This window comes from Lemur catta, chromosome 11 (genome assembly GCF_020740605.2).
Source record: "Lemur catta isolate mLemCat1 chromosome 11, mLemCat1.pri, whole genome shotgun sequence".
NCBI lineage: Eukaryota > Metazoa > Chordata > Mammalia > Primates > Lemuridae > Lemur > Lemur catta.
Window position 1 is genome coordinate 40,106,224 of NC_059138.1, and position 26,146 is coordinate 40,132,369.

The 26,146-nt window shown below is 37.2% G+C and overlaps 1 protein-coding gene across 2 annotated transcripts in view; it reads left to right on the forward strand.

Annotated features, from left to right (window-relative positions):
* The first annotated feature begins 2,763 nt into the window (after window positions 1-2,763).
* The window catches only part of DNAJC2 (DnaJ heat shock protein family (Hsp40) member C2), a 28,058-nt gene continuing 4,675 nt past the window's right edge, over window positions 2,764-26,146 (forward strand). Inside the window, exons 1-12 of one of the 2 annotated variants that reach the window (XM_045564276.1) lie at window positions 2,764-3,078; window positions 4,872-5,062; window positions 9,873-9,948; window positions 17,038-17,136; window positions 18,095-18,236; window positions 19,930-20,010; window positions 20,791-20,856; window positions 21,356-21,447; window positions 21,522-21,643; window positions 22,065-22,214; window positions 25,310-25,398; window positions 25,471-25,540. In XM_045564276.1, coding sequence (XP_045420232.1) covers window positions 3,015-3,078; window positions 4,872-5,062; window positions 9,873-9,948; window positions 17,038-17,136; window positions 18,095-18,236; window positions 19,930-20,010; window positions 20,791-20,856; window positions 21,356-21,447; window positions 21,522-21,643; window positions 22,065-22,214; window positions 25,310-25,398; window positions 25,471-25,540 — 1,242 coding nt within the window. In that variant the 5' untranslated portion in view covers window positions 2,764-3,014. The remainder of the gene's footprint in view (window positions 3,079-4,871; window positions 5,063-9,872; window positions 9,949-17,037; window positions 17,137-18,094; window positions 18,237-19,929; window positions 20,011-20,790; window positions 20,857-21,355; window positions 21,448-21,521; window positions 21,644-22,064; window positions 22,215-25,309; window positions 25,399-25,470; window positions 25,541-26,146) is intronic. The other variant, XM_045564277.1, reaches the window with a different exon arrangement.

A 26,146-nucleotide genomic window follows, 5' to 3' on the forward strand; every position in this document is an offset into this window, starting at 1 on the left:
CAGCCCTGAATAACTTTTTTAATCTCTGAACTTTAATTTCCTCTTTACCGCAAAGGGTTTTGGAGGCATTAAATAACAGTGTTTGTAAAATACCTGGCATATTAGACACACAATAAGTAGTGTCTAGATCTACAAATATAGTGAAGATAATACATTTCTGGTAAGTTAATATCCAAAATCTATAAAGAAATCCTACAACTCAACACAAGAATATCTGATTTTTAAAATGGGCAAAGAAGTTGAATAGACATTTCTCCAAAGAAGATACACACATGGCCAACAAACACATGAAAAGATGATCCAACATCACTTTTAGAGAAATGCAAATCAAAACCAGTTAGATGTCATACTCATTGGGATAGATATTATTTTTTAAAAACCCAGGAAATAAGTGTTGGAGAAGATATGGAGAAAACGTAATTCTTGTGCACTGTTGATGGAAATGTAAAATGGTGCAACTACTGTGGAAAGCAGTCTGGTGGTTCCTCGGAAAATTAAATTCCCATATGATCCAGCAGTTCCACCTTTCAGTACATACCCCAAAGAACTGAAATCCTGGTCTCAGAGATATTTGTAGCGAAGCTGATGGGCAGCTGTGACCCGGTGCGTCTGGGCTTCCAGGGTGCCCGGTACGCGGGACGCTAAGTCGTAGGACCGAGCAAAGCGCTTGGCGTCTCTGAGCCTCCGCTTTCGCTTCTATAGAATGGGATGTGACTCATCATATACTCATAGGGTTTCCTGATGTAGAGTCCCGAGAGGTAGAAAACATTGTCCACACTTCCCACGCGAGGAAATGTGGTTCGGCGAGGCGAGTGGACTCCCCAGTGCGGCTTTTGCCCGAGAACCTCGAGGGACGCAGCTGGAACGCGAGGCTCCTGCTTGGCGGAGAGGCGCAGGGCCGAGGGCCTTCCTTTTCCAGGCCTCAGTTTATTCACGTATGCGGGGAGAGAATGGCACCACCTCGTAAGAGCTGCTGTGAAGATTAAATTGAGTCCGTGGTTCCCAAACTCTTAGCCTAAGGATCCCTTGATCACTTTATACTCTTAAAAATGATTGAGGGCCTCACGCTTTTGCTAATGTGAGTTGTAGTTACAGATGCTACCATATTATAAATTAAAATGTTTAAAAGTATTTTTTCACTTAAAAATTAACACATTGCATATTTTTAAAAATAGCTGTATCCTCCCCAACCCCAAATAAAGAAGAGTGATGTTTAAAAAAAAGAGAGAGATTTGTACATCCATGTTCATAAGCAGCATGAATCACGATAACCAAAAGATAGAAACAACCTGAGTCCATCCACAGATGAATGGATAAACAAAATGTGACTATGCTGAGCATCACTGACCTGTACACTTAAAAATGGTACAGATGGTAAATTTCATGTTATATGTATTTTAGCACAATTTAAAAGAAACCCTGTGACCTTAGAGGTGATGGTGAGAATGGATGGAAGGTGTGAGGGGGAAAAAATATTAAGAAAGTGGAGTCAGGTTACTTTGCACCTTGGAGCCTGTTTTAACAGTGGCTGCATTAATAGAGAAAGGGATCAGGAAGAGCTTTGGGGGGAAGATGATTAATTTAGTTTTTGAAATGTCAATTTATTTTTTATTTTTTATTTTTTTGGACAGAGTCTTGCTCTGTTGCCCCGGCTAGCTAGAGTGCAGTGGTGTCATCATAGCTCACTGCAACCTCAAACTCCCGGGCTCAAGTGATCCTCCTGCTGCAGCCTCCCAAGTAGCTGGGACTTCAGGCATGCACCACCACGACTGGCTAACTTTTTCTATTTTTGGTAGAGATATGGTCTCACTCTTGCTCAGGCTGGTCTTGAACTCCTGAGTTCAAGCGATCCCCGCCTCCGCCTCCTACAGTGCTAGGATTACAGGCTTGAGCCACCATGCCGGCTTGAAATGTCAATTTTTTTTTTCCAGTTGAAAGAAGACGCGCCTATGTCACAAGCATCAAGGCCGCTTCGCTCCCAAAATGTCAATTTTGAAGGGGCAGTTTTGTCATGCAGCAGCTATATGGACTAATTCAATGTATTTAATGTGAAAATGTCATTCCTAGAGAATAATTTACTAATTTCTGGTGCTCCTTGCTAAAGAGTGGTACATCAGGTCTATTTTGCCCAACCTGTTCCAGATGCTGCTTTTGCAGGCAAGCCTTCATCCACTGGTTTCCTTCCGTTAGTTTTTGCTTTTGACCACAGCCCTAGAAGGAAGCATAGAGTAGAAATACAATTGATTTTACTATACATTAAACAATTAAGTCCCAAATTCCTATAATTGGGGATATCTTGAAAGAAAACTTCATTCCACTAAAGCAGGGTAAAAAATTGCTGTCCTTGGTATAGAACCTAATACTAGAGAGAGGTTTCTTCTCCAAACGAGTATTGCGAAGGGACAATGCAAGTATATTACTTAGTAATAGCACAAAAAATGGTAGCTGCTATTATTATTATGGTAAACACAAATGTATCACGGGTTTACATACACAATTCCCTATGGATGTATATATTATACTGTCAATACTAGCTCATACAGAGTATTTTCTTTTTTTTTTTAATAGACAAGTAGAGCTACTGGGAAAATCCCTGGTTAGGTTCAGACTAATATATATAGTAGGAACTTAAAAATAAAAAGAATATAACAAGAGCTGCTTTTAAAATTTATGTTCTATGTATTGCACCAGGACGAGGAAAACTGATTCTTTTACAAGAAAACGGAACCGTCTAGGAACCTTCTTTCGTGCGCGTTGGTGTCCAGCCGGACCTGAGGAATAAAGGAACCAAGCTGCCGCACACGTTGGCGGGGGAGGCTGGGGGTGGAATTGGCGACCGCACCACGAAAGATCCATCCCGGAAGTGATTATTGCTCGTCTCCATGCGCCGGTTCCTGGGCATCGTAGAGCCAAGGCGCGAGGCTCGGACTGAGAGGTAGGGCTGGAGGGGACGCTAAGCGCCCTCCGCCTGGAACTGGAACCGCTGCATCCGCAGGGCTAGACCCGGCGCCATCATGCTGCTCCTGCCAAGCGCCGCAGACGGCCAAGGCACAGCCGTCACCCACTCGCTGATCTCCGGTAAGTGCCCACCCAACCCGGGTTCTGTCCCTCCTCAGCCGCCTCTGCCTCAGTCCTCCGGCTCTGCAACCCTGGGATCTGTCTACCCTTGACCCTGGCGACTAGCTCCGGGACATGTGGGGCCATGACGAGCGCCCTTTTGCTCCGTGCTTTAAAGTAATCCTACCCTAGATTGGAAGGAAGGAGGGTGAGGGGCGTCTTCCTTTTGCCTCCACGGTTGCTTCCTTCTCTCGCGGCTGCTGACTCATGGATTGGGCTGAGCAGTTTGGGACTGAATCCCCCCAGTAACCCAGAAAGGTGCCCAACAAGCACCTCCTTGCCTACAGCGAAGAGACTGCCCGCAGCGAGCACTGCATGTGCCTGGGGTCGTGCAAAGCTTTGGTGCTAACGCTCTGTTAAACACCTTTCTCCTCTCTACGTTTGCTCCTGCTTAGGTTTTCCAATGTCAAAACTCAAACAGTGCATGTCATACTAAGTTTTAAAAGACCTTTGCCTGTGCAACTGGAAAGTTCTGCACATACAGACTTAAAGGCAGTCATTACAGGTAAAACTTGCCCTATGTAGGTTCTTAGATTTATAGCCCAGGATAGTCGTAGGTATTATAAACTTAGAGTCTCCAGTTTCATTGATCTACATTAATTCCCACAGGCGCTTGTTGCATGTGATTTTGAACATATCCTATGGCATGTGTTGCGTCTGTTTGTCGCTGTGTATCTTATAAGTAGAGGAAAAGGCTTGAAAGGCAGTGTTCTTAAAAGCCGCACCCACACTACACAGGTAGTACTTCTTGGACATAGTGTTTAAAGCTTCTCCTGTATAAGGTGGAGGAAATCTTAATTTCCCAAACTAATTACAACATGAAAAATCAGTTTTTTAGAAAACTGGCCATTAAGTACAAAGGAAAACTCATCTGAGTTAATTCATTACTAAACAGAAAAAAACTTTGTGCTTTCTTACGGAATATGAAATTAAAATTAAGATGTTCAGGGATTTTTTTTCCTGATCCACATTACCTTTTTTGAAGTGCTAGTATACAGATGTACAGTGATTTACCCCTACTTCTCAGAAATAGATAATGACTTTTCTACAAGTTTGTGATTTTCAGAGTGCTTTTATGATTTTACATTCAGTCTTCCTAGGAACTTAATGAGATAGGTATTGTTCCCATTTTGCAGGTTAAGACATCCCGGAATCATTTCGGGTCACATAGCCACTAGTTGCCAGACCTAGACTAAAACCCAGAGCTTGTGGTTTCAGATCAAGAGCTTGTTCCAGAACAGCACAGCTGTGAATCTCATTAGCTGCTTGGCAAATTGTCTTTCAGAACAAATCCTGGCTAGTGAATCCTTAAAATTTTTAAGAGTTATTCGGGATTTTAATAAATAAGATAGTTTAAACTGTTTTTAGATTTTTTGTTTTTGATCAGGCTAGCTGTTAGTAACAACTTATCACTATTGCTTTGTTATGATTATTGGTCTAAATGTAAAGCAGTTTGCAACATCTATTCATGTTCCTCACCTTCCTCATATCCTCAGAAATGTTTTGATTTATCGTTGACATTGCTGAGTGTTTTGTCAGATAACTGGAAGAGGTCGATTGAATATTAGAAAATGGTAATTTCTTGCTAACCCACATGTAAACTGGATAGATGACTGCAATTATTTTCTTAGTTGATGGTTTTAAAATTGTATTCTGATAGTATTTTGATCTTACTTCCTAAAAAAATTTATTGCCTTGAAACAGATTTATTCTATGCAATACATTGAAGCCTCTCTTAACACTTTCAATCACAGCTTCTACACTCTGTCAAGTTGAACCTGTGGGAAGATGGTTTGAAGCTTTTGTTAAGAGGAGAAACAGAAATGCTTCTGCCTCTTTTCAGGAACTGGAGGATAAGAAAGAGTTATCAGAGGAATCAGAAGATGAAGAATTGCAGTTAGAAGAGTTTCCCATGCTGAAAACACTTGATCCCAAAGACTGGAAGGTATTTAATATCTTGATCTTTTGCTTATTCAGATACTTTGTTAGACAAAGGCGGTCTTCCCATGAGTTTTCCATTAATAAACCGTGTCTTAAGATGGTTCAGCAAGAGAACCATAATTGAGCACCTGTTTCTTGCTAAACCCTGAATGGGAAAGCACTGGCTATAGAATTCTATCTCTGCTGGCAAAACCTGTGAACGTTTCACAGAAAAGATAATATTTGAGCTGGTCTTAAAAAGATGAGTGACAGTGAAGTAGAGAAGGGAGAAAAGGCATTCTGGGCAGAAGGAATAAATATGCAGAGGCACAAAGCGGTAAAAGAATATGTTGGTGGCCTCTTCGGGGATTAAAGGGTAAAGTAGGGTACTTGAGGGATGGTGGTGAGAAATTAGGCCTGCAAAGGGCTCTACACCAAATGCTATTGTGTCCTTTTTATGCCATGCTAAGGAAGGAGTTAAAATTTTATTTTAGGGGTGGTAGGAGGTCATCAAAATTTCTGAGATAATTTTTAGAAAAGTAATTCTCGTGGCAGTACAGAAAATTGCTTGGAAAATGGGGGAGGCACTGGAGGGGGAAGTGAATAGTTCACTGTTAACAGGGCTAGTGCTCTAATCGAAGCCTGTGAATGAAGATTTGAACTATACCTGTGGCTGTGTTTTGAGGAAAAGGGGGCAGATTTGTGTTTTTGGAGGTCAAATTGACAGGCTTTGGTAACTTTGGCTGTGTGGCACAAGAAAAAAAGAGGTATTCAGAAGGACTCCCAGCATTCTGGCTTGAGTGACCTGCTGGAGGGTGATGTCAGTCACCAACACTGAGATCCAGGTTGAGGAGATTTGTGGGGAGTGTTGTTTGTGTCTACAAGTTTGGCTATGTTAAGAGTGAGATTTTAGTACTATACTGGTGAAGTTGTCAAGTACATGGTTAGAAATTGGTCTGTGACTCTGAAAAGAAGTTAGAACCAAGACATTTTGAAGTCACTGGTTGGTACATAGTGGCAGTTCAGGCTATGAGGAATTGAATGACATCAGCCAGGGAAAAGAATATAGACAAATAAGTGCTTAAGTAGGCACTAGTATAATACTTAATATGTGTATGCTGTGGAGTTAGAATGCCTGAATTCAAATCTGGTTCTGCCATCTAGTGCACTTGGACCTTTGGAAAGTTACTGGACATATCTGTACCTAATTTCCTGTGTTGGTACAGTGAGTATATTAACAGCTCAAAGGATTGTAGTGAGGATTAGTGAAATGATGCATATAAAGCACTTAACTTAGTACTTGGTGCATGATAAATGCTAAAACAAATAATGGATAATAAGAATTCCTGTCTCATAGGTTATTTGGAGCACCAAATGAGATAAGGCATATGTATAAAGCTCTTAGAAAAGTAGGCCTGGTACAGTGGCTCACACCTATGATCTCAACAATTTGGGAGGCTAAGGCAGGAGAATCACTTGAGGCCAGGAGTTCAAGACCGCCTTGTCCACATAGCGAGACCCCCTCTACAAAAAATAAAGAAATTAGCCAGTGCTAATGCCTGTGGTCTCTGACTATGGCACATGCCTATAGTCAGAGGCTACTCAGAAGACTGAAGGCAGGAGGGTCACTTGAGCCCAGTGAGCCCAGGAGTTTGAGGCTTCGGTGAGCTATGATCATACCACTGCACTCCAGTCTGGAGGACAGAGCAAGATTCTGTCTCCAGAAAGAAAGAAAGAGAGAGAAGAAAGAGGGAAGGGGAAAGGGGGGAAAGGGGCACTCAGAAAGTGTTAGCTGATTCCCCTACCATCATCGTTATCAATTTCAAAAGAAAAGGACTCAACATTGAAGACCGTGGATTTTTAATGGGTAGGCAGGGGAGGAGAAGCAGCAAAGGATACTAAGAAGGGTAAAAGAAGTAGAAAGAAAAAAAGACATTTGTTCACAAAGGTTTATTGAACATCAGGCACTATATTCTTCCAGAACCGTAGGGAAGAGGAAGTCTCAAGAAGGAAAAAAGGATCACCAGTGTCGCTGCTTCAGAGGTTAATCACGTAACATGAGAAATTATAAAATGCCACTGCATTTGGCAAACAAGAAGCTCTGGTGTCCTCACTGAAGGCAGTTCCATTAAAATGATTGGGAAGGCAAGAGATTGCAGTGTGTTGAGGAGGGTTAGGAGGTGATTAAGTAGAGACCTAAGTGTAAAATACTCTTTCAAAGAGTATTTTGTAAAGAAAATGAGAAAAGATAGTAACTTGAGAAGGCAGAGTCAGGAGAAGATAGAATTGGGGAATGCTGAGATTTACGAGAGAGAGAAAGAGAAAGAAGGATATAGAAGGTCTTTGGTGTAGAAAGTAGTAGATGACATCAGAGCAAGGTAGCAGGATTCATTCATTCGTTCACTTAAATGTTTCATTCATCAATATAGATCAAGCACCTGCTACATGTCAGACACTGTTCTAGATGCTGAGGATACTGTGCTGAACATGACAATATCACTGTTCCTGCATAGTGTATATTCCAGTGAGCAGGCAAAGAATAAGTAAACAATCAAGAAAATGTGACCAGCAAGTGCTGGGCAAAAAATTAGAATAGGATAATGTGATAGAATGTCCAGGTGACTACTTTAGATTAAGTAGGTGGGAAAGGCCTGTGCAGTTGACATTTAAGCTAAAATCTGCATGGTATTCAAAGATCAGGGAGAATAGCATTCTAGGCAGGGAGCTTGTACAGAGGCAGAAAGAAGTTTGGAATGTGCGAGAAACTGAAACAAGGCAAGTGGCTGGAACACAGTGAATGAGAGAGGGGTGGCAGGGAGTAGTTAGTGGAAAGCCATTGGAGAGTTTTAAGCACTGCCCAATTTTAAGTACTTTGAAGGAAACAACAACAAAATAAATGGCGATGGAGGAAAAGGTTCTTTATTTTAAATAAGGTGATGACATTCAGCTGAGACCTGAAGGATAAGAAGATGGCAGCCACATGAAGAGTGGGGAAAGAATTTGCCCTGTGGGGAGAACAGCAGGTGAGGCCCCGAGGTGGAAAAGAGCCCGGGTCTTCAAGGAACCAAAACACCAGCCAGTCTTGTATTTGGACATGGGTGACCAAGGCAGGAGGTTAGAGAGGTGGAGGTGCCATGCGCATCTGCAGCTCAGAGCAGAAGTCTGCACTACCTGGTGGGGGGGTCATCAGCACGTACAGAATACTATATTATAGCCTGGGATTGGATGCACTTACTTAGGACAGCAAGTATCGAGCGAGAGAAAAAAACCCAGGACTGAGCTTTGAAGGTCATCAAATAGCCAGTAAAGGTGGCTGAAAAAAGTTACTGGAAAGTGGGAGGAAAACAAGGAGCAGTGGATTCACAGAAACTCTGAAGGAAGATAATGTTTCAAGGAAGGAGTCAGCTGTGTTGCCATTGGAAGTTGCCGTCAAGTGAGGATGGAAATTGATACTGAAGAAAACAGCTTCATAGCACCTTGGATGAGAGTGGATAGAGCAGAACCAGATTGGAGTGGGTTGAAAAATTACTGTGAGGGAGGTAAGAATGTTGAGTGGACAGCTGTTTCAGGCAGTTTAACTCTGATGGGCAGAGGTATGGGGCAGTAACTGGAAGGGTTTTCAAAGATGAGAAAGAGCAGCAACTTTTTACACTGATGAGAATAATCCAGTTGAAAGTTAGGAGATAGCTGCAGGATGCTAATCTTTGAGTAGAGTTAGGATGGGGTTCAGAACCAAGAAGGATGCAGTAATTTATCTTAATGGGAGAGGCTTTCTCAATTGTGAATGGAAGGAAGAGGAAAAGATGTACAGATGCAGGTAGAGTGGTAGAAAGATGCTGGAATTTCAGTAGGATAATTTTAATATTTTTAAGTTTTATTGGGGTATCAATGATATACAAAAAAACCTCTATGCATGTTTAATGTATACAATTTGACGAGTTTGGGGTAGTTTCAATTTTTTATTTAAGCAGGAGGCAAAGCTATCAGCCAGAAAGTGGAGAATGGTTTGTGCAGTTTGAGGCGAGACTGGAAGACAGAAGGTATAAAATAGCCATCTTAGGGAGTGGAACAGTGAGCTGACTGGGACAAAGTATGATTGCATGGTATAATAAGGAGCCCATCCGTGTGAAGTTTGTAATCCTGAGTTTAAAGGAAAGCCACTCAGCCTTGTTTAACTTTTTTTCTCCCATATTTTATGCCCTCAACTCCCCTTCCTCTCCACTTGATAGCTAACCTTCCTCTCCAAGACAAAAGATGCCATTTGAATTCTTTAGGGAGCCCTCCAGTTACTGCCTCACCTTCTAAATTTGCTAGCATGTTAACCAAAGCAGAAATGAAAACAGTGCTTCCGATCCAAAAAATCCTCATCCCTCAGTTTCTCAAAATTTCCACCCAACCTACCTTCTTTACGCCTCATGGCTTCTGGTTCTATACTATTGTACATTGGCACAATCTACTGGGGCTACTGTAATGCTCCCTTTGGTTCTGAAATGTGCCTATATTATTCCTTAAGAATGGCTATAGGATAGCAATAGGTGTTAAGAGAAAAAAGCATTCTTTGGTTAAGTTAGTTTAGAAAATGCTGGGTTTTATAGCTTTCTGTTTGCTTATTTGGTTTTTTTTAGTTGCAGGACTTCTCTGTGCCTTTCTTTATTAACCTTATGTGCATACAAATCATCAAGAAGTTTATACATTAGTCTGTATTTCCCAAACTTACATGACCACAGAACCATTTTATAGAGAACTTCTCACTGGTTTCCTGATACGGAAACATCACTTTGGGAAATGATATATTGCTCCATTTCAAACTTAACTCCCTTTTATGTGTTTATCAGAACCAAGATCATTATGCAGTTCTTGGACTTGGCCATGTAAGATACAAAGCTACACAGAGACAGATCAAAGCAGCTCGTAAGTACTTAGTTATTTTGAAATAATCAAATATCTGGTATAGGAAATGTTATCCTTTTGAAAAATACACGGTATCATAGTCTATAGCCATAACTTTACATTTAACAGCATGTGTTAAATTGTCATAACAATGTAAAACCACAGTGTCCTTTACCTTCAGAACCAGGAAAAAGCAATCAGTTTCATCTGTGGACTTTCCCATTAGGCATAAGAAATCAAGGTGGGTGGGTGTGTGTGTATGTCAGGTTAAAGAACATTCTCCCAATTGCAAGCTTTTAAAAAATATTTCACCTCTCTTTGGAAGCATGAGTGGCTGTACTTAGTGGAAGTTGCCTTGTTACTTAGATTTTTCGATGTTACTTTGTAGTCTTACGTCACACCCTTGTTGATACCACCCTATCTCTGTCCAAGAAAGAGTTATCTGATACTTCATTGTTATTTTTGTTGACAAGGTTAAAATTTTGAGGAGCGCTGAGGGGAGCAGGGGAGATGTTGGTAATCTAGTCTTCATATGCCTTATAAAATAACATCCCTAATGCTCCTATCCTTTGCATTGCTGTGGACATAATTTCTTACACATTCAGTTCACCTGATTGGTGAAGTTTAGTGGAAGAGGTGAAGGTGATTAGTTTTCTGTGTTTTATCTTAGGAGAATGTTCTGCCTTCCACTCTAGAGAACGGATATTGAGGTCAGAGGAGGTAAGATTGTGGCCATAAGAGAAAGAAGTAGGGAGTCAAGGCCAGTTGAGAAAGTATTGTACCTGGAGGAAGATGACTGGACAAGAAGAACTCTTATGTTGAAAAGTACTAGTCAAGACTTAGGATACTAGATAAACTCAGAATTTTCCCCGTTAATGCTTACATTTAGGAAAATCACAGGAAATACTTTTTTAACAAAGTGAAGGAATTTATCAGATCATTTTAGTCCTATTAGATTTTTTAAAAGACTGGCATGATTTTAGACAGCATATATTAATGTATGTGAATATTTATTCCAATACACATAAATGCCAGAAAAGTCCCCTTGCAGTATAAAAATGTTTGTACAGTTTTACTATATGAAAGGATAGCATACAAATACCAAATATGTCTTGATATATATAAATTTGTGAAAGAATTAGAAGTGCTTTAGAACTATCAAAATAGTTGGTGTTTTAAGGTGAAGGAATTCTTTGTTTCTTTCTCTGAAGATTAAAAATATGCAATACATTTTAAAGGGAACATCCATTTGCTTCTATTAAGTCTACTCTTTTTATTGGCATAACAGAAATTAATTTTTGAATATGTATTCAGTAGCCAGAAGTTTTGCAACACCAGTGCAGAGATTGTTTACAGTAAGGGAAGTTATAATTTACTTACTGTCACCCGTGTTAAATATTCTGTCGATATTTATTCAGAAGGAAACTGTCATTCTCTTCCCTCGGTCACTATAAAGCAGTTGTTGTTTACTGCCTTCTGAAAGTGTAGTCCAAAATTTTAAATGCAAAGTTTGTGTTTGCAAATCTACAATTAGCACAAATCTAATAAAAATGTAAGTCTGATAGCATTTTAGATCCTTTGAGTTCTTGTGTCTTATTACAAACAAAAAAAGTTTTATTTTTGTTTAATATATTTTGAATGACTATGATGAAAATTAGGAAGTTAATTAAGGGTAAATAAAGTAAGTGTTCTTTTTTTTCTTCTCTGTGTTATCTGAAAAGAATAAATGACTAGAAAAATTGAATGATGGGTAGAAGAAAGTACTTGAGTACTAAAGGTGACATTTAAATTATTTATGTAATTTTGTTCTTAAAAGTTGTCACACTGGCAAACGATGCATATAGGTTTGATATTCTTTGCATGAAAATAGTCTTTGGTAATTTGAATTTTCTAGATTTGATAATTTTAGCTTAAAATATTTGTTATATTTGAAATTGAAAACTTTTATATCAAGTTTTTTAAAAATTAAAAATCATATTTAGAGACTTTTTGTACAATAGCAATATGAATATACAATAAGAGCTCCTTTGCTTATGTACCGTCAAAGCACCTGAGAAACTGTCTTTCATGGGGGTGGTAGAGTCTGAAATTTCAATTAAGTTACAACAGCTGTTCCCAAATTACCTTTGTTTCCTTTCAAACTGACAATGTTCTTTGGCTCCCTTTACCTTATTTTTCAAAATTGGGTAATATCTTGTGTCTTTCCCTTCCTCTCCCCACCACCCAGGGACAGAGAGCATGGGATAATTAATAACGACCCTCTAATATACAGGGGCGATCAAAGATTATTAGGCAGAAAAATCAATATAGAAAAAATTGTGCAGCATTAAGAGACTATCCAAAAAATTTAAATATCCACCTCTAAGAAGACTTCTTCATAAGGTTAAAAAAAATGTTAAGTATATATTACATGTTGTTAGTGAGACATGAAGACACTGCATTAAGGGATGGAGTAGGCATTGCAGAAAGAGAACAGGGAAAAATAAGCAGAGATTACTGTTAGGGTGGTGATGCTGGTGTATGTGGGTTTTGAGAAAGATTTCTCCAGACAGAGATTAGGGTAGAGAGAAGATGTTGATTTACTTTTCCCTGGGGAAAGGGAAAAGGACCAGCACAGAGGTGGAAAGAGGAAGAATGTGCTAGCCCCTGGTTTTCCTATCTATGGAAAACCAGCTATCAGAGATTTTTAAAGGGGGTTGTAAAAATGGCAGGGTATAATCGAGAAACTGCTGCATCTGCTCCTTTATTTCTTCTTGGCAGCAGGTAGATAACAAACACTGCAAGGATATCAAAGTCCAAGAGTTGGTTTCCTGCCCTTCCTCAGAGAAGAAATTATGATAGGAGATGTGACTCTGTCCTCGAAATATGGTTGAATCGTTCTTCTGCTGTTTACTCAGGAACTCTGTAAAAGCGGATTCTCAAAAAAGCAATTTTGAAAGAGAGATTTACATCTCTTTTCCCTTCATTCAGCTCTTTTCAGAAGTTGTGAAAACAGAACTGCAGAGTGCCTATTAAGAGAACTTGTAGGATTGCTCTTTAACCATTACTGGGGAAATGGTGGGATTAGGTATTTTCCTGTTATTTTTTGCAAGGCCACCCCTTTCAGTTACCTGGAAACTAAAAACATGAGAGCAGAATTTAAAATCACCAAGGTCGATGTACAATTAGAAAGCAGTAAAACAGAGGACAACCCTGAGGAATGTTCCCAAGATTCAGAGGGAAAGAATAAAGAGGTGCTAGATTTCCCTAAAGAAGAAATCAGAATCAATGTAACAGAAATGATAATTTCAAATAAAGAAGAAAACTTCCCTGATTTTAAATAAGATATCTTGAGATTTAGAGTGCTTGTGTAGGCATGTGATTTAGGTTTCACTAATCAGCACACAATTGCAATTCAAAGGAGAACATTGTGAGTTAGGCCATGCTGCACAAAATCCATTTTGCTGCAAGAGTGGAAGAGCACTGCAAAGAGAAACCTAAAGCCTTCACTGGTTGTCCTGGCAGTGGTTGTAGCTTGCACTCTGTGATCTGCAGTGTGAGGTACCATGATTGCGCCCAGCAGTGGCAGGGTCATCATGCTTCCCAACTACCCAGTATGATTTGATTCTTGAGTCTTCAAGCCTGGTGGTTTGGTTCTCATGTAGACTCTTTGAGCTACCCAGTAATCTTCAATAAATTCCTTTTCTGTTTGAACTAACTAGAATGCAAAAATACCTCTTACCTGGTGTTAGTGGAGAAACTGATACACTTAACTAGAAGAAAAACCTTGGACTTCAAAAAAACAAAAATGTATTTGTCAATGTTTCTGAACCCTTGTGGTATATATAGAAATAACTAAGCTTAATAGTACCACTAAAAGATTTCTACAAAAATGTTTATTGCAGCCTTATTCAGAATATCCAGAAAATGGAAAACATCTAAACTGGGTGTTCAGAAACTTGAAAACACCCAAACCCTGTTAAACAACAGGAATATGGATAAGCAAACTGCTGTATTTTGGTACAATGGAATACTACTCAGCAATTTTAAAGAAGGACAAATTGCCAATACACACAAGAATGTGGATGAATCTCAAAATAAGATGTTGAGCAAAAGAAGCCAGACACAAAGACATACTGTAGGTTTTGTCTACTTGAAGTTTAAGAACATGCAAAAATAATATGTGGTGACAGGAATGAGAACTCAGTTGCCTCAGTGGATAGTGGAGGAGAGTCCATTGGAAAAGGGTACAGGGGAACTCTATGGGTGATAGAAATGGCCTGTATATTCTTTTGGTGGTGATTACATGGTTGTATATATACCATTATCAAAACTCATTGAATGAGTTTTAATACTTAAAGACTGGGCATTTTATGTAAATTTTATCTCAGTTGAATAAAATAGATACATTAAACCAAAAAAAGAAAGAAACCAAATCACTTGGGAAATTGAACATACTCTTCAGCCTAGGCAGAAATAAAAATTATATTAATAGACATAGACTTTTTTTTCTCAAAAGTAAGATCATTATGTATCAAAGCTTAAGGGATGGCAACTGTTGTACCATAAGTAAGTTCATTACCTTCACCTATTTTTTGTAAAGAGGGAAGAAATAAAATAAACATTCAATTCAGAGGTTTAAAAGAATAGCACTAAGAAAGATGGAGAAAGAAATATTATAGAAGAGATAATATCCCAAAATAGGTTTTATAAAAAAGAAGAAACAAATACAAGTTGAGGGTCCCTAATTCAAAAATCCAAAGTCCAAAATGCCCCACACTGAAATTTCCTGAGCATCGACATGATGCTCAAAGGAAATGCTCACTGGAGCATTTCAGATTTCGGATTTTTGCATTTGGGCACTCACTCAGTAAGTATAATGCAAATATTCCAAAATCCAAAAACAATCTGAAATTCAAAACACTTCTGGTCCCAAGCATTTTGGATGAGGGATATTCAGCCTGTAGTGAAATACACAACAGATGAAAACAATTATAGGAAATATTTTAAAATGAGACCACTATTATATGCAATGAATTTGGAAATTTTTATAAAATTGACCTTTTAAATTGAGGCTATGAGCCTGAAATACTATAGAACAAGCCCTCATAAAATTTACTGTGATAAAGGAGGCATTACACATCAGTGGAGAAGGAAGGATTATTAGATGGAATCCAATTTAGGAAATATATTAATATAGCTTAGATAAGATATGATTAATATAGATAATATATTTATACCTTAGATAAGAATTGATTTCCTAAGTAGATAGTGAAAGTACATAGAATACAATTTAACACCCATTCCTTTTTCATAAGAACTTTGAGAAGAATGTAGTTAAGTCCCTACTTTGGTAAGTATTTCAGGCTCACAGCCAGCAAACTTTTAACTGTGTGTTATTAATGCTGTTACCATTAAAATCCAGGGGGGAACGATTGTGCTGATTATTTTTCATGTGATTTTGGGAGTTTGGGTCAATGAATTAAGTTATTAAATAAGGGATAACTATTGGAAAGAAGGAAAGAAATATATTATTTGTAGATAATATAGGATCTATCTAGAAAACCAAAAGAGTTAAGTGTCTAGATGCAAGAAAAATATGCAAAAATTATTAGTTTTTTGAAATTAGCATCAAATAATTAGAAACTTATGGTCAGTTTAAAGATAATCCCAGGGCAAGAATAAGTAACCAAAACAACCTCTCATAAAAATTTACTATGATAAAGGAGACATTACAAATCAGTGGAGAAGGGAAAGATTATTAGATGATATTAGGATTTTGAAAAATGACAAGTTTAGATACTTCCTAGCCTATCTTAAAATTCCAAGAAAATTAAAAAGATTTTTTAAAATTTTCAATCTAGGAGTCCACTTGCTCAAGGCTTCTTGGGCGTGGCTCCAGGTCATGAAAAATTAAAAAAAATTGTTTTCAATCTAACTATAGAAAATATTAATGAAACTAGGAGTATTATAAGTACTGGAAGAAATTATAAAGGAAATGATCAAAAAATGTATGTAAAAATGACTGAATTTTTCCTAAAACATAAGTGTAAGCAAACAGTTGGGGGAAAAACATTAGCAATAAACAGATCTGAGGGAATTAGGAGAGGCAGCATACAAACACAGGCTGAAGAGTCAGACTGCCTGGATTGGAGCCCAGTTTGGCTAGAACTTTGAGCAGGTTGCAAAGTCTTGGTTACTTAACCTCACTATGCCTCATTTTCCTCATCCGTAAAATGGAGCAAATAATATAATAGTACTTTCCTCATAGGGTTATTGAAAAGATTAACTCGTAAACACACCTGGCACATTAAATGCTCAATAGATGGTAACAGCTAGCCAGTATTTATTGAAAGTAACTCACACAGACTAAGAAAGAAAACTAAGACAACCCATCCTTCCAGTTGAAGGGTGAAAAATAGAAAAAAGAAATTGTTGAGCACCAGTGCTAATCACAAATGTTAAATAATTAGACCCAGTGCTAGCGGGGCTGTGGTGAAAAGGAAGGATGTTCACATAAGAGTATGAGGTAGCATAACGTCTGGAAAGGAGCTTGTTCCTACGTTTCCATTCACTAATTTCGCTTCTGTGAATATATCCTAAGAAGAAAGAATCCTAAATATGGAAAAATAGTTGTACTTAAAATTATTTAAATTGGCATTATCTACAGTAGTGAAAAATTTGTAGTGATCCAGATATCTAACAGTAGAGAAATACTGAAATTATGATAAAACTTGAAATACTGTAGCAATCATTTAAAATTTTGAAGAGTTTGCAGAAAACCTGGAAAATGGAAAAGCTAAAACATTAAGTTGAAAAAAAACTATAGATTTGTATATATGATATGATTACACCTAAATTTTTTAAAGTATATGCTTAAGGGGAAAAAACAGTCTTTGGAAGTACAACCAAAATGTTAATAGTCATTGTCTTTGGGTGCTGCCACTTTGGCTAATTCTTAAAGTAATTCTTTCACTTTCTCTATAATTTCCACATTTAATAAGTATATATTTTACTGTGGGAGAAAAGATTCTGAAATTAGCATTATAATTTAGAAATGGTCTATATTTAGCTCATCTTTAGTTTTGACGCCTAAAGTGACAGATTATCTAAATTGGACTCATTTTGTAGATAAAGCAATGGTTTTAAAACATCACCCAGACAAACGGAAAGCAGCTGGTGAACCAATAAAAGAAGGAGATAATGATTACTTCACTTGCATAACTAAAGGTAAGAAAATACTTTAGAGTCAGGAATTTCTCATAGTAATTGTTGATTTATTAATTGCTGGGACTAGGTTTCCTATGTATAATGTAGTTCCTTCAATTGTCCAGTGACATTTTAAAACATTCCAGCTACTTCAGGTTATTTCTAGTAATATCCCCAGAGCCTCACTACAAAAAGTGAGGTTTTTAGCATCAGCAGCACCTAACAGCTTGTTAGAAATCCAAAATCTTAGGCCCTGCCCCAACTTGCTAATTAGAATCTGCAATTTAACAGGATCCCCAGGTGATTCTTGTCAAAACTCCATCCTGCAGTTAATTCATATGTGTTACATTTAATGATGAGAATGCTGAGATCTTTTTCCATATCAGATGCTTTGTGGAACTAAACTGTTCTCCAGTTGCTTTGCTAGTTTAAATCACAAAGTTGATTATATCATATCATAGTACAGACCCCACAACTATTTGTTGCTATTTACATAACCATATCCTCATTAAGCAAATTAATATAGGTGACCACCATTTCTAAATGTTTTCTTAAATGTGATTTTTAGTTGATGCTAATTTTTAAAAAACTGTATTCACACTTTTCAGACTTACTCTTCTTGGCGCATTCTCTTACATGGTACTCAAGACGGCTTCAATCTTTCACAACCTTGGGATCTAACAGTTAACTTTCTAGCTATTTCCTTTTCCCCTGAGTCATCTGCTCCCTTGAGGGGTGATTATTTAACTATTGTTTTGTCACTTATTTATCAGAAGAAGTACTTAAAGAAGGAGAGTTAAGTCCGATTATATCCAGTAGTGCTAGAGCTGTTGTTACTGAAGTAAAATCCTTCCTACCCCAAAACACACAAAATTTTTAAATATGAAAATTAATAACCTTTTTTAAAAGGAGGGGAATATTTGTTTTCTCACCAAAAAAATAAAGTCATGGTGATGTGATCTTATAATTTTTTTTTCAGCCTATGAAATGTTATCTGATCCAGTGAAAAGACGAGCATTTAACAGTGTGGATCCTACTTTTGATAACTCAGTTCCTTCTAAAAGTGAAGCAAAGGATAATTTCTTTGAAGTTTTTTCCCCAGTGTTTGAAAGGAATTCCAGGTAAGTTAAGGCACACGCCTTTTGATCATAGTGCTCTATTAGCTTGCTTCTTGCAGTCTTCCAGGTTTCTGCTTTTTTCCTCTGATAATAGTTTTATTTATAGGCTATTTCCACAGTCTCTTCCCCCTCTACAATATTGAGCCCTCCTGGTGAACTTACTGTTCTCATTTATTCTGTTCTCTAAATATAAGTTCTACCTTTTTCATAGTGAAATTCTTTTACAACTTATGGGATTTTTTATTTTAATTTCCTTTAGAGGAAAGAACAGTCTCTGACTTTATGTAGTATGATACTTAGGTGACAGTAATTTCACATTCTTTTGTTTCTTCCTTATCAAGGGGTACACTACTCTATTTGACTCATTTTCAATTGAGAAAAGCTTTTCTTTTTTTGAGCATCTGATTATCGTAAAGCTTTGACAAAATATTTATATTTAAAACTAAAGCATATAGCAGCTCCAGTGGTACACCCAATTAGCATGCGGTACTGAGAAGATTAAACCATATATAATTTATTTCATTAAAGCTTTTTTTTAATTTCTTTTCTTTCTCTCTCTCTCTTTTTTTTTTTTTTTTTTTTTGAGACAGAGTCTTGCTCTGTCACCCAGGTTAGAGTGCCATGGTATCAGCCTAGCTCACAGCAACCTCAAACTCCTGGGCTTAAGCAGTCCTCCTGCCTCAGCCCCCGAGTAGCTGGGACAACAGGCATGCACCACCACACCCAGCTAATTTTTCTATTTTTAGTAGAGACAGGGTCTCACTCTTGCTCAGGATGGTCTTGAACTCCTGACCTCAAGCGATCCTCCCACCTCAGTCTCCCAGAGTGCTAGGATTACAGGCATGAGCCACTGCACCCGGCCTAAAGCTTGTTTTAAAATAGTGTATGCCAATATTTACATTTTTGGTTCCATCTGCATTGGCAGATTTCCTTAAAGCACATCTTGGCTGCACACTGGAATCACCTGGAGAGCTTGAAAAACTCCTGATGCCTGAGTTCCACCTGAAGAGATTCTGGTTTATTGGTTTGAATACCTGTAGGGATTTTTATTGCTTCCAGGTGATTCTACTGTGCATCCAGGTTTAAGAACTTTGATTAACAGTTTGGTGCTGCCTAATAATAACAGTGCTCAAGTGGTAGAAAAGGTGTAGTATATTTTTTGTGTAATGATTTTTTAGAGTAGAAAACACGGGCCAGTAACAGCCTCAGGATCCTTTTCAGTGGTGATGAGTAAAGTGCTGAACCTAGAAGTCTGGCTCTAAGGGGGAAGGTAGTGGTGATGAGGGGGTGGAAATCAGTTCCCTCTGTGGATATTAACAGTTTTTAAAGGGCTCGGCCTACTGGTTGCTTCTGTGCTGCCTGTTTAGGTGTAGGAGTAAATGAGCTTGGGGAAAGGGGCTAGCTACTGTTTTTCTTAGCCTGCCTGGCAGCTGCTGTGGCAAACTGAAGCTAACGTGGTTAGGACTGTCCCATTGTTTCTCTCGCCAGCCCGGTCCATCCTTGGCCTCACTTTTCTCACACTTGGGTTGTTTCACATCCCACTGTTGACCTCCAGCTCTAGTTTTGAGTTGGAGAGATTGTAAGGAAGGGAGACTGGAGGGGATTAGTAAAAACTATGATTGTTTTTAATAAATTAGGTTGTCTTTTGTACTTTTGTACAAAATTGTTGAGTAGAATTTTTCTTTTGATATTTCAGATGGTCAAACAAAAAAAATGTCCCTAAACTTGGTGATATGAATTCATCATTTGAAGATGTAGATGCATTTTATTCTTTCTGGTAAGTGTACTGTCTTTATGATATCATTTTTCTAAGAGGATAAGTGTTCAGTAAGTACTTTAATTGAGGGATGAGTGAACTGCAGAAACTTCACTGAACAAAAACACTCTTGTGTATCTCCTGTGTGATATTTAGGCTCTTATGATTATTTTCAGTCTTTTCTATTAATGAGATTTCTAGATATCAAGCACACTGTAGCAGAAAAAATGAAAATTGGAGAGTCATTTGAATTCACTAAAAATAAACACATTTTTATTTAGCTGTCTTCATACTGAAAGTACTTGAGTACGTGAGGAAGGAGACAGTACTATTTGTCTCTGTAACTGATTCACTAATTTTTAGTTAACACATACAAAAACATAAAATCACTGTAGAGCAAAAATAACAAGATTTAGTTCTATCAGTTGTTTTTACCTTTTGAAGATACATATCAAAGATATGAAAACCACTACTAGGGTTACCTTAAGACTTGATAGGCTAGTGTAAGTGAAGGCAGGGAAAACTTGAGCAAGTCCTAGTCAAGAGAGAAACCCTAACAAAGAAGAGATAGCAGAGAGGTATGATTTTGACTTACAGATGATGACAAAATGTCATTAAGTAAAAGAAGATGAGGACTTGAACTTAGTATTAGTTCAATACCAGAATGGAGGGAAGGGATCCATTAAAACAAACTCATCCGTTTGTCATTATTGTTTTTTAAAATGATATGCATCTAACTTAATTTTAAAAGAAATTTTCATTTGTTCTGCCTTGATTTCATTTTATTTCTTTTTATATTAGGTATAATTTTGATTCTTGGAGAGAGTTTTCTTATTTAGATGAAGAAGAAAAAGAAAAAGCAGAATGGTATGTATGCACATCATTAATAAAGGAAGATATTTATTTGGTTCTTTGGTATCTGTGATGATGTAAAAATACACCACATGTATTTTCTTTCATATTTTCTCTTTGTATATCCTTTTTAAATGAGTTTTTTTGTATTTTGAAGTTCCTTCTCACAAGTTAAACTAGACGGGGCCAGACCAATTGATTAGGATATACTTAAGAAAGAAATTGCCAAGGAATGTGATTGTCAGATAGCTCAATTTAGCAAATTCTTTTTCTTCTGGTTGCTTAAGTTTTATTTTAGTTTTTACTATGTGTGTAGGGAAATTCTTTTTGACATGAATGTCCAAAAAAATAACCAAAATTAATACTAAATAGAATCACCCTTTAATGTTAGTAATGACATAACATTTTAACCTTCTAAAACATTATTTACATATAAATTTATAAAATATTACATTTTCCTGTTATACCATCTATAAGCAGTAGTTTGTTTATAATTTAATTTTCTGCTTTATAGTCGTGATGAGAGGAGATGGATTGAAAAGCAGAACAGAGCAACAAGGGCACAAAGAAAAAAAGAAGAAATGAACAGAATAAGAACATTAGTTGGTAAATATAATTGATTTTTGTTTAAAGTTTGTTAAATGTTAGAAATTCAAAAGATTAACTTTTTGTTTTGGTAGACAATGCATATAGCTGTGATCCAAGGATAAAAAAATTCAAGGAAGAAGAAAAAGCCAAGAAAGAAGCAGAAAAAAAAGCAAAAGCAGAAGCCAAACGGAAGGAGCAAGAAGCTAAAGAAAAAGTAAGATTACATTTGAAGAAGATGAACTTTAAATGTTTATAAGATCGTTAGTATTCAAATCTATTTTAAAAAACTGTAATCTGGAAGCAGAGAATTGGGTGCTACTGTGAATGAATCATGACAAGTTGGTACAATTGATAGTTAGATCTTCCTGACCAGCAAGTTTTTATTGAGCAAAAATATAATGTCATATAAGTTCCTTTAATACTATGCTTATTTCTAATATGTCTGTTTTACATTTTCTGATAAATGTTTGTAGATCTTTACCAGCTGCCTTTCCCAGTTCAACCTTTAGTCTTCGATAAGTTGATGTGTCACCTTTCTAATATAATTTATTAAAACATTGAATTTTTTAATAAGATAGAGCATTTAGAAATTTTAATATTCTTATTAAAATGATTTTACTCCCCATTTTTTAAAGCAAAGACAAGCTGAATTAGAAGCTGCTCGGTTAGCTAAGGAGAAAGAAGAAGAGGAAGTTAGACAGCAAGCTTTATTGGCAAAGAAGGAAAAAGATATCCAGAAAAAAGCCATTAAAAAGGAAAGGCAAAAACTTCGAAACTCATGCAAGGTATGTCAGACTGAACAAACACTAGGCACTAGTAAACAAAGTTACTGATTGAGTGTAAAAGATATTTTTTTTCTTATACTCTGCAAATATAATTAAACAGATGTACACATTTTATCTTAAAAAGTAAATTTGTTTTTAAATTAACTTTTGCTGAATTTCACATGCATATTTCAGTATGCAGCCCTGATAGTTTTTTTTTAAATATAACCATCTTGCCATTATTAAACAAAAAAAAGTTGCTCAATATTCTGATACCTGGTCCATATTCAGATCTCCCAGATTATCTCAGCAATATCTTTTTAAAATTGGTTTATTCAAATTAGGATTCAAATAAGGTTAATGCAAAAGCTTCAGCTGTGTCTTTTATGACACTCTCATTCTGTAACAGGCCCCCTGTCATCACTACTTCTCTCCCTGGCCCCCCAATTGCCATTGATTTGTTGGAGAAACCAGATCATTTTTCTGAGAATGTGCCACAATTTTGTTTTAGCTGGTTGCTTCCTAGTGATATAAAACTAATTTTAATCTTAGAAAACGTTCTGTTAGAAGTTAAACTTAAGGTTGTGAAAGCTTTCATTTTTATCTAAACAAAGGGATATCATTTGGGGAGTACTGGTAGTTTTCGTGCAAATACAATTTCCACTAAAAAATATTGACCAAAAACCCTCTAAAGGTTGAAGTATAATTTTGTCTAAGAGATGTTCTTACATTTTAAACTGATAAAGTCAGAGAGCAGTACTATTCCTTATTATACAGCATTGAATGAATAAATCAGCGAGATTCCAAGCTATAGGTAGAAATTGTCACACAGAGTATTTTGTATCATTGTAGTTAAATTTAGTACATATATAAATGTTTAATATGTATAGAAAAATTCTCTCATGTGACTGTCCAGAAGGCTCTAGACACATGTATAGTCTAATATATGCCATCCTAAATCTTCAGACAATACAGTTTAACCTGCTCCATCTGCAGGCTTTGAAAGAGGTTTAATAAAAATATAAGCACTGGTTGTTTCTTTAGGCATTTTGGTAAGGAAGAGAAAAATCTAAATAGAAAAAATGAGACATTTTTCTCAAATTTTACCTTAGAAGATTGTTTTTTTAGAAGTGGTGAAAACGTGGGCTCAGGGCAAGGTATCTGGGTTTGAAGTCATTCTCCACCCACCTCTTCCTAATTGTGGGAGGTTACCTCAGTAGTGCCTCACTTTCCTCACCTAACGATGGCTGAAATAATACCTGGTCATAGAGTTGTGAAGATTAAATGAGGTAATTCACATGTAATACTTGGGACATTCAGCATATAATGAGAACTCAATAAAAACCTTAAAAAGGTTATTCAGAAATAGCTTGAAAAGTTCTTAGAGATTATGCATGAATGAGGATAAAAGTTCTGACATTTGTGAACTTTGTTTTGTTGCCCCTTTCTCTCATAAGTTAATTTCTTCATTCATAATAAATACTTATCAGATAAATTACGATGTACCAAGCAGTTATAACTGTGGATATAATGATGACACAGTCCCTGCCTTCAAGGAATCCACTGAGTAGTGATGGGAGATGACAAGCAGGAAATTCAAACACTTCAAGATGAATACTAGGATGAGAAGTTTCCAAAAAGATACTCAAGGAAGGCTTTCTGGATCTAGTAGTATTCAGGCAGGTGAAGCAGCATCTCTAACACATGATTAGAGATGAGAGAGGTGGAGTATTGAGAATGTAGAGACTGCAGAGAAATGAGGTTTAATGAGACAGGGGCACCTGAACAGGTAAGGAGGAGCCAGGTCTTGAAAGACTTTATAGATCTTGTTAATGAGTTTAAAGCTGATCTGGAGTTGGTCTTGGTCAGGGTTCTGAGAGAAGACTAGGAGCAGAGAGACCAATTTAGGAGTCTTTTGCCACAATGCAGTTGACAGTATTGTGGCCTTCAAAGTAGAGAGGTGAGAATGGACAAGAAAATGAAAAGATATTTAAGAAGTAGAATGATTTGCTGCCTTTTGGGATTGATGGTGTGTTGCAAGTAATACAGGAAGGATGAGGTTTATATATGCCTTGGTTCACTTCATGGAATACTGGGTGGATGCTGGTAGCGTTCAATGAAATGGAAGACAAAGGAGGAGGAAAAGGCTGGGGGGAAATGATGAGTAAGGTTGGGGCATGTTGAGCCTGTTGGGACACTCATATGAAGATGCTCAGGAGGTGATTGGGTGTATGAGTCTAGAGTTCAAGAGCAGGATTGTCACAGACTCATCCACATCTCGATGGCACTAGAAACTCTGCAGGTAGATGAGATCACCCTGGGAGAAATAGAGTGAGGAGAGCAGATGCAACCATGACAAACACCAATATTAAGGTACTGATAGAGGAAGAGAAGCCTGAGGAGGAGTGACCAGACAGATAGGAAGAATATCAGTAGTGTTTTTGGAAATGTAGGGAAGTGTCAACAGCAAAGAAGCACTGGAACCTTAGTGAGAGCCAGATTGCATTGGTTAAGGAAGCAAGGAGAAGTGAGGAACAGAAGACATAGTGTCAGCAGCAGCTTAAAGCATGGGAAGCACTTTCCAATTACTTCTTGCATGTCCACGTACATCATGCTGTTCCATTCTAAGCATAATCCTCAGTTAATCAAAATTTTTGCTAATGCCTCCTGTTACTTAGCATATTATATTGTATTTCTCTTTAATTTCACATTTAAAATTTCCAGTAGATTTTATAGTTGAGCACACGCTAGACAGAACAGTCAGCCAAACAAAGGGCTTTAATTTGAGTTATCATACATAATTTCTTAATCCTTAAGTGTTCTCTGAGGAATCATTCTGGCTTTTATAATATCCCTAGGCATTCTGCAGCATCTTCTTTTTTCTGTTTTACATCTCAGTCTGCTCGGTATAATGTTTTTTATTGCCAGCTGATTGGGGAGAGCTCTGGGACGTATCCTAGAAATACAGCTGGGGACGGGCAAAAGGCCATTGTGTATGTTCACGTCAAGGAACTCTGAGAGCTCATGCTTTGTATTAATATAAATAATTGTGTTGATGGATGTATTTCTGAGTGTCAGCAGATATAAGATGGAAATGTTTGTGTTTGTACTTCTAGACCTGGAATCACTTTTCTGACAATGAAGCAGAGCGGGTTAAAATGATGGAAGAAGTGGAAAAACTTTGTGATCGGCTTGAACTAGCAAGGTATACCAATGGAACTGCTGTTGACGTCTTCTCTTGACCTTAGGATAAAGTTTCATGAGTTTTTTTCTTTAGCTTACAGTGCTTGAATGAAACACTCACATCATGTACAAAAGAAGTAGGAAAGGCTGCTCTAGAAAAACAGGTAATAGAAGAACCCATCATTTCTACCTGTATTTAGCATTTAATTCTGCTTTGACCTCACTATTTCTTTGCCTACCATATAAGTTACTAAGAGCAAAGAGTATCTGATTTCTCTTTGTATCTCCCATTATGTTTTGTTTATAGTATTTAAATTGGATTTAATGTATATAGTTTTTACCATGCATAGTGTTTGTGTTATTTAGCACGTCTTAGTTTTTGCAAAGTCATTATTAGGGAAAATAATTATTTTGATTATTCCATGAGTATTTTCATAGGATAATAACATTTAGAACCAAGAGATCTTTGTTCTATCTAGTAGTCTACACCTTTTATTTTACAGACAAGGAAACAGGCCCAGAAATTCAATTCAGTTCAACAAATGTTGGTATCTACTATATATAGCACTATGCCTAGGTTTTCCTGGAGAAATGCCTAATGCTATTGCTGCCACAAAGGAGTTATGCTGCACATTTATACTGGAAAGAAAAAGCTTAAGGACTAGAAGATGGAGAGCCCACAATAAACCCTGTAGGTTGATAGGAAGTGCCAGACTGCAGATCTGAGTGGCCAAGGAAGGCTTAGTGAAGGGATTGAACTGGCCTGGAAG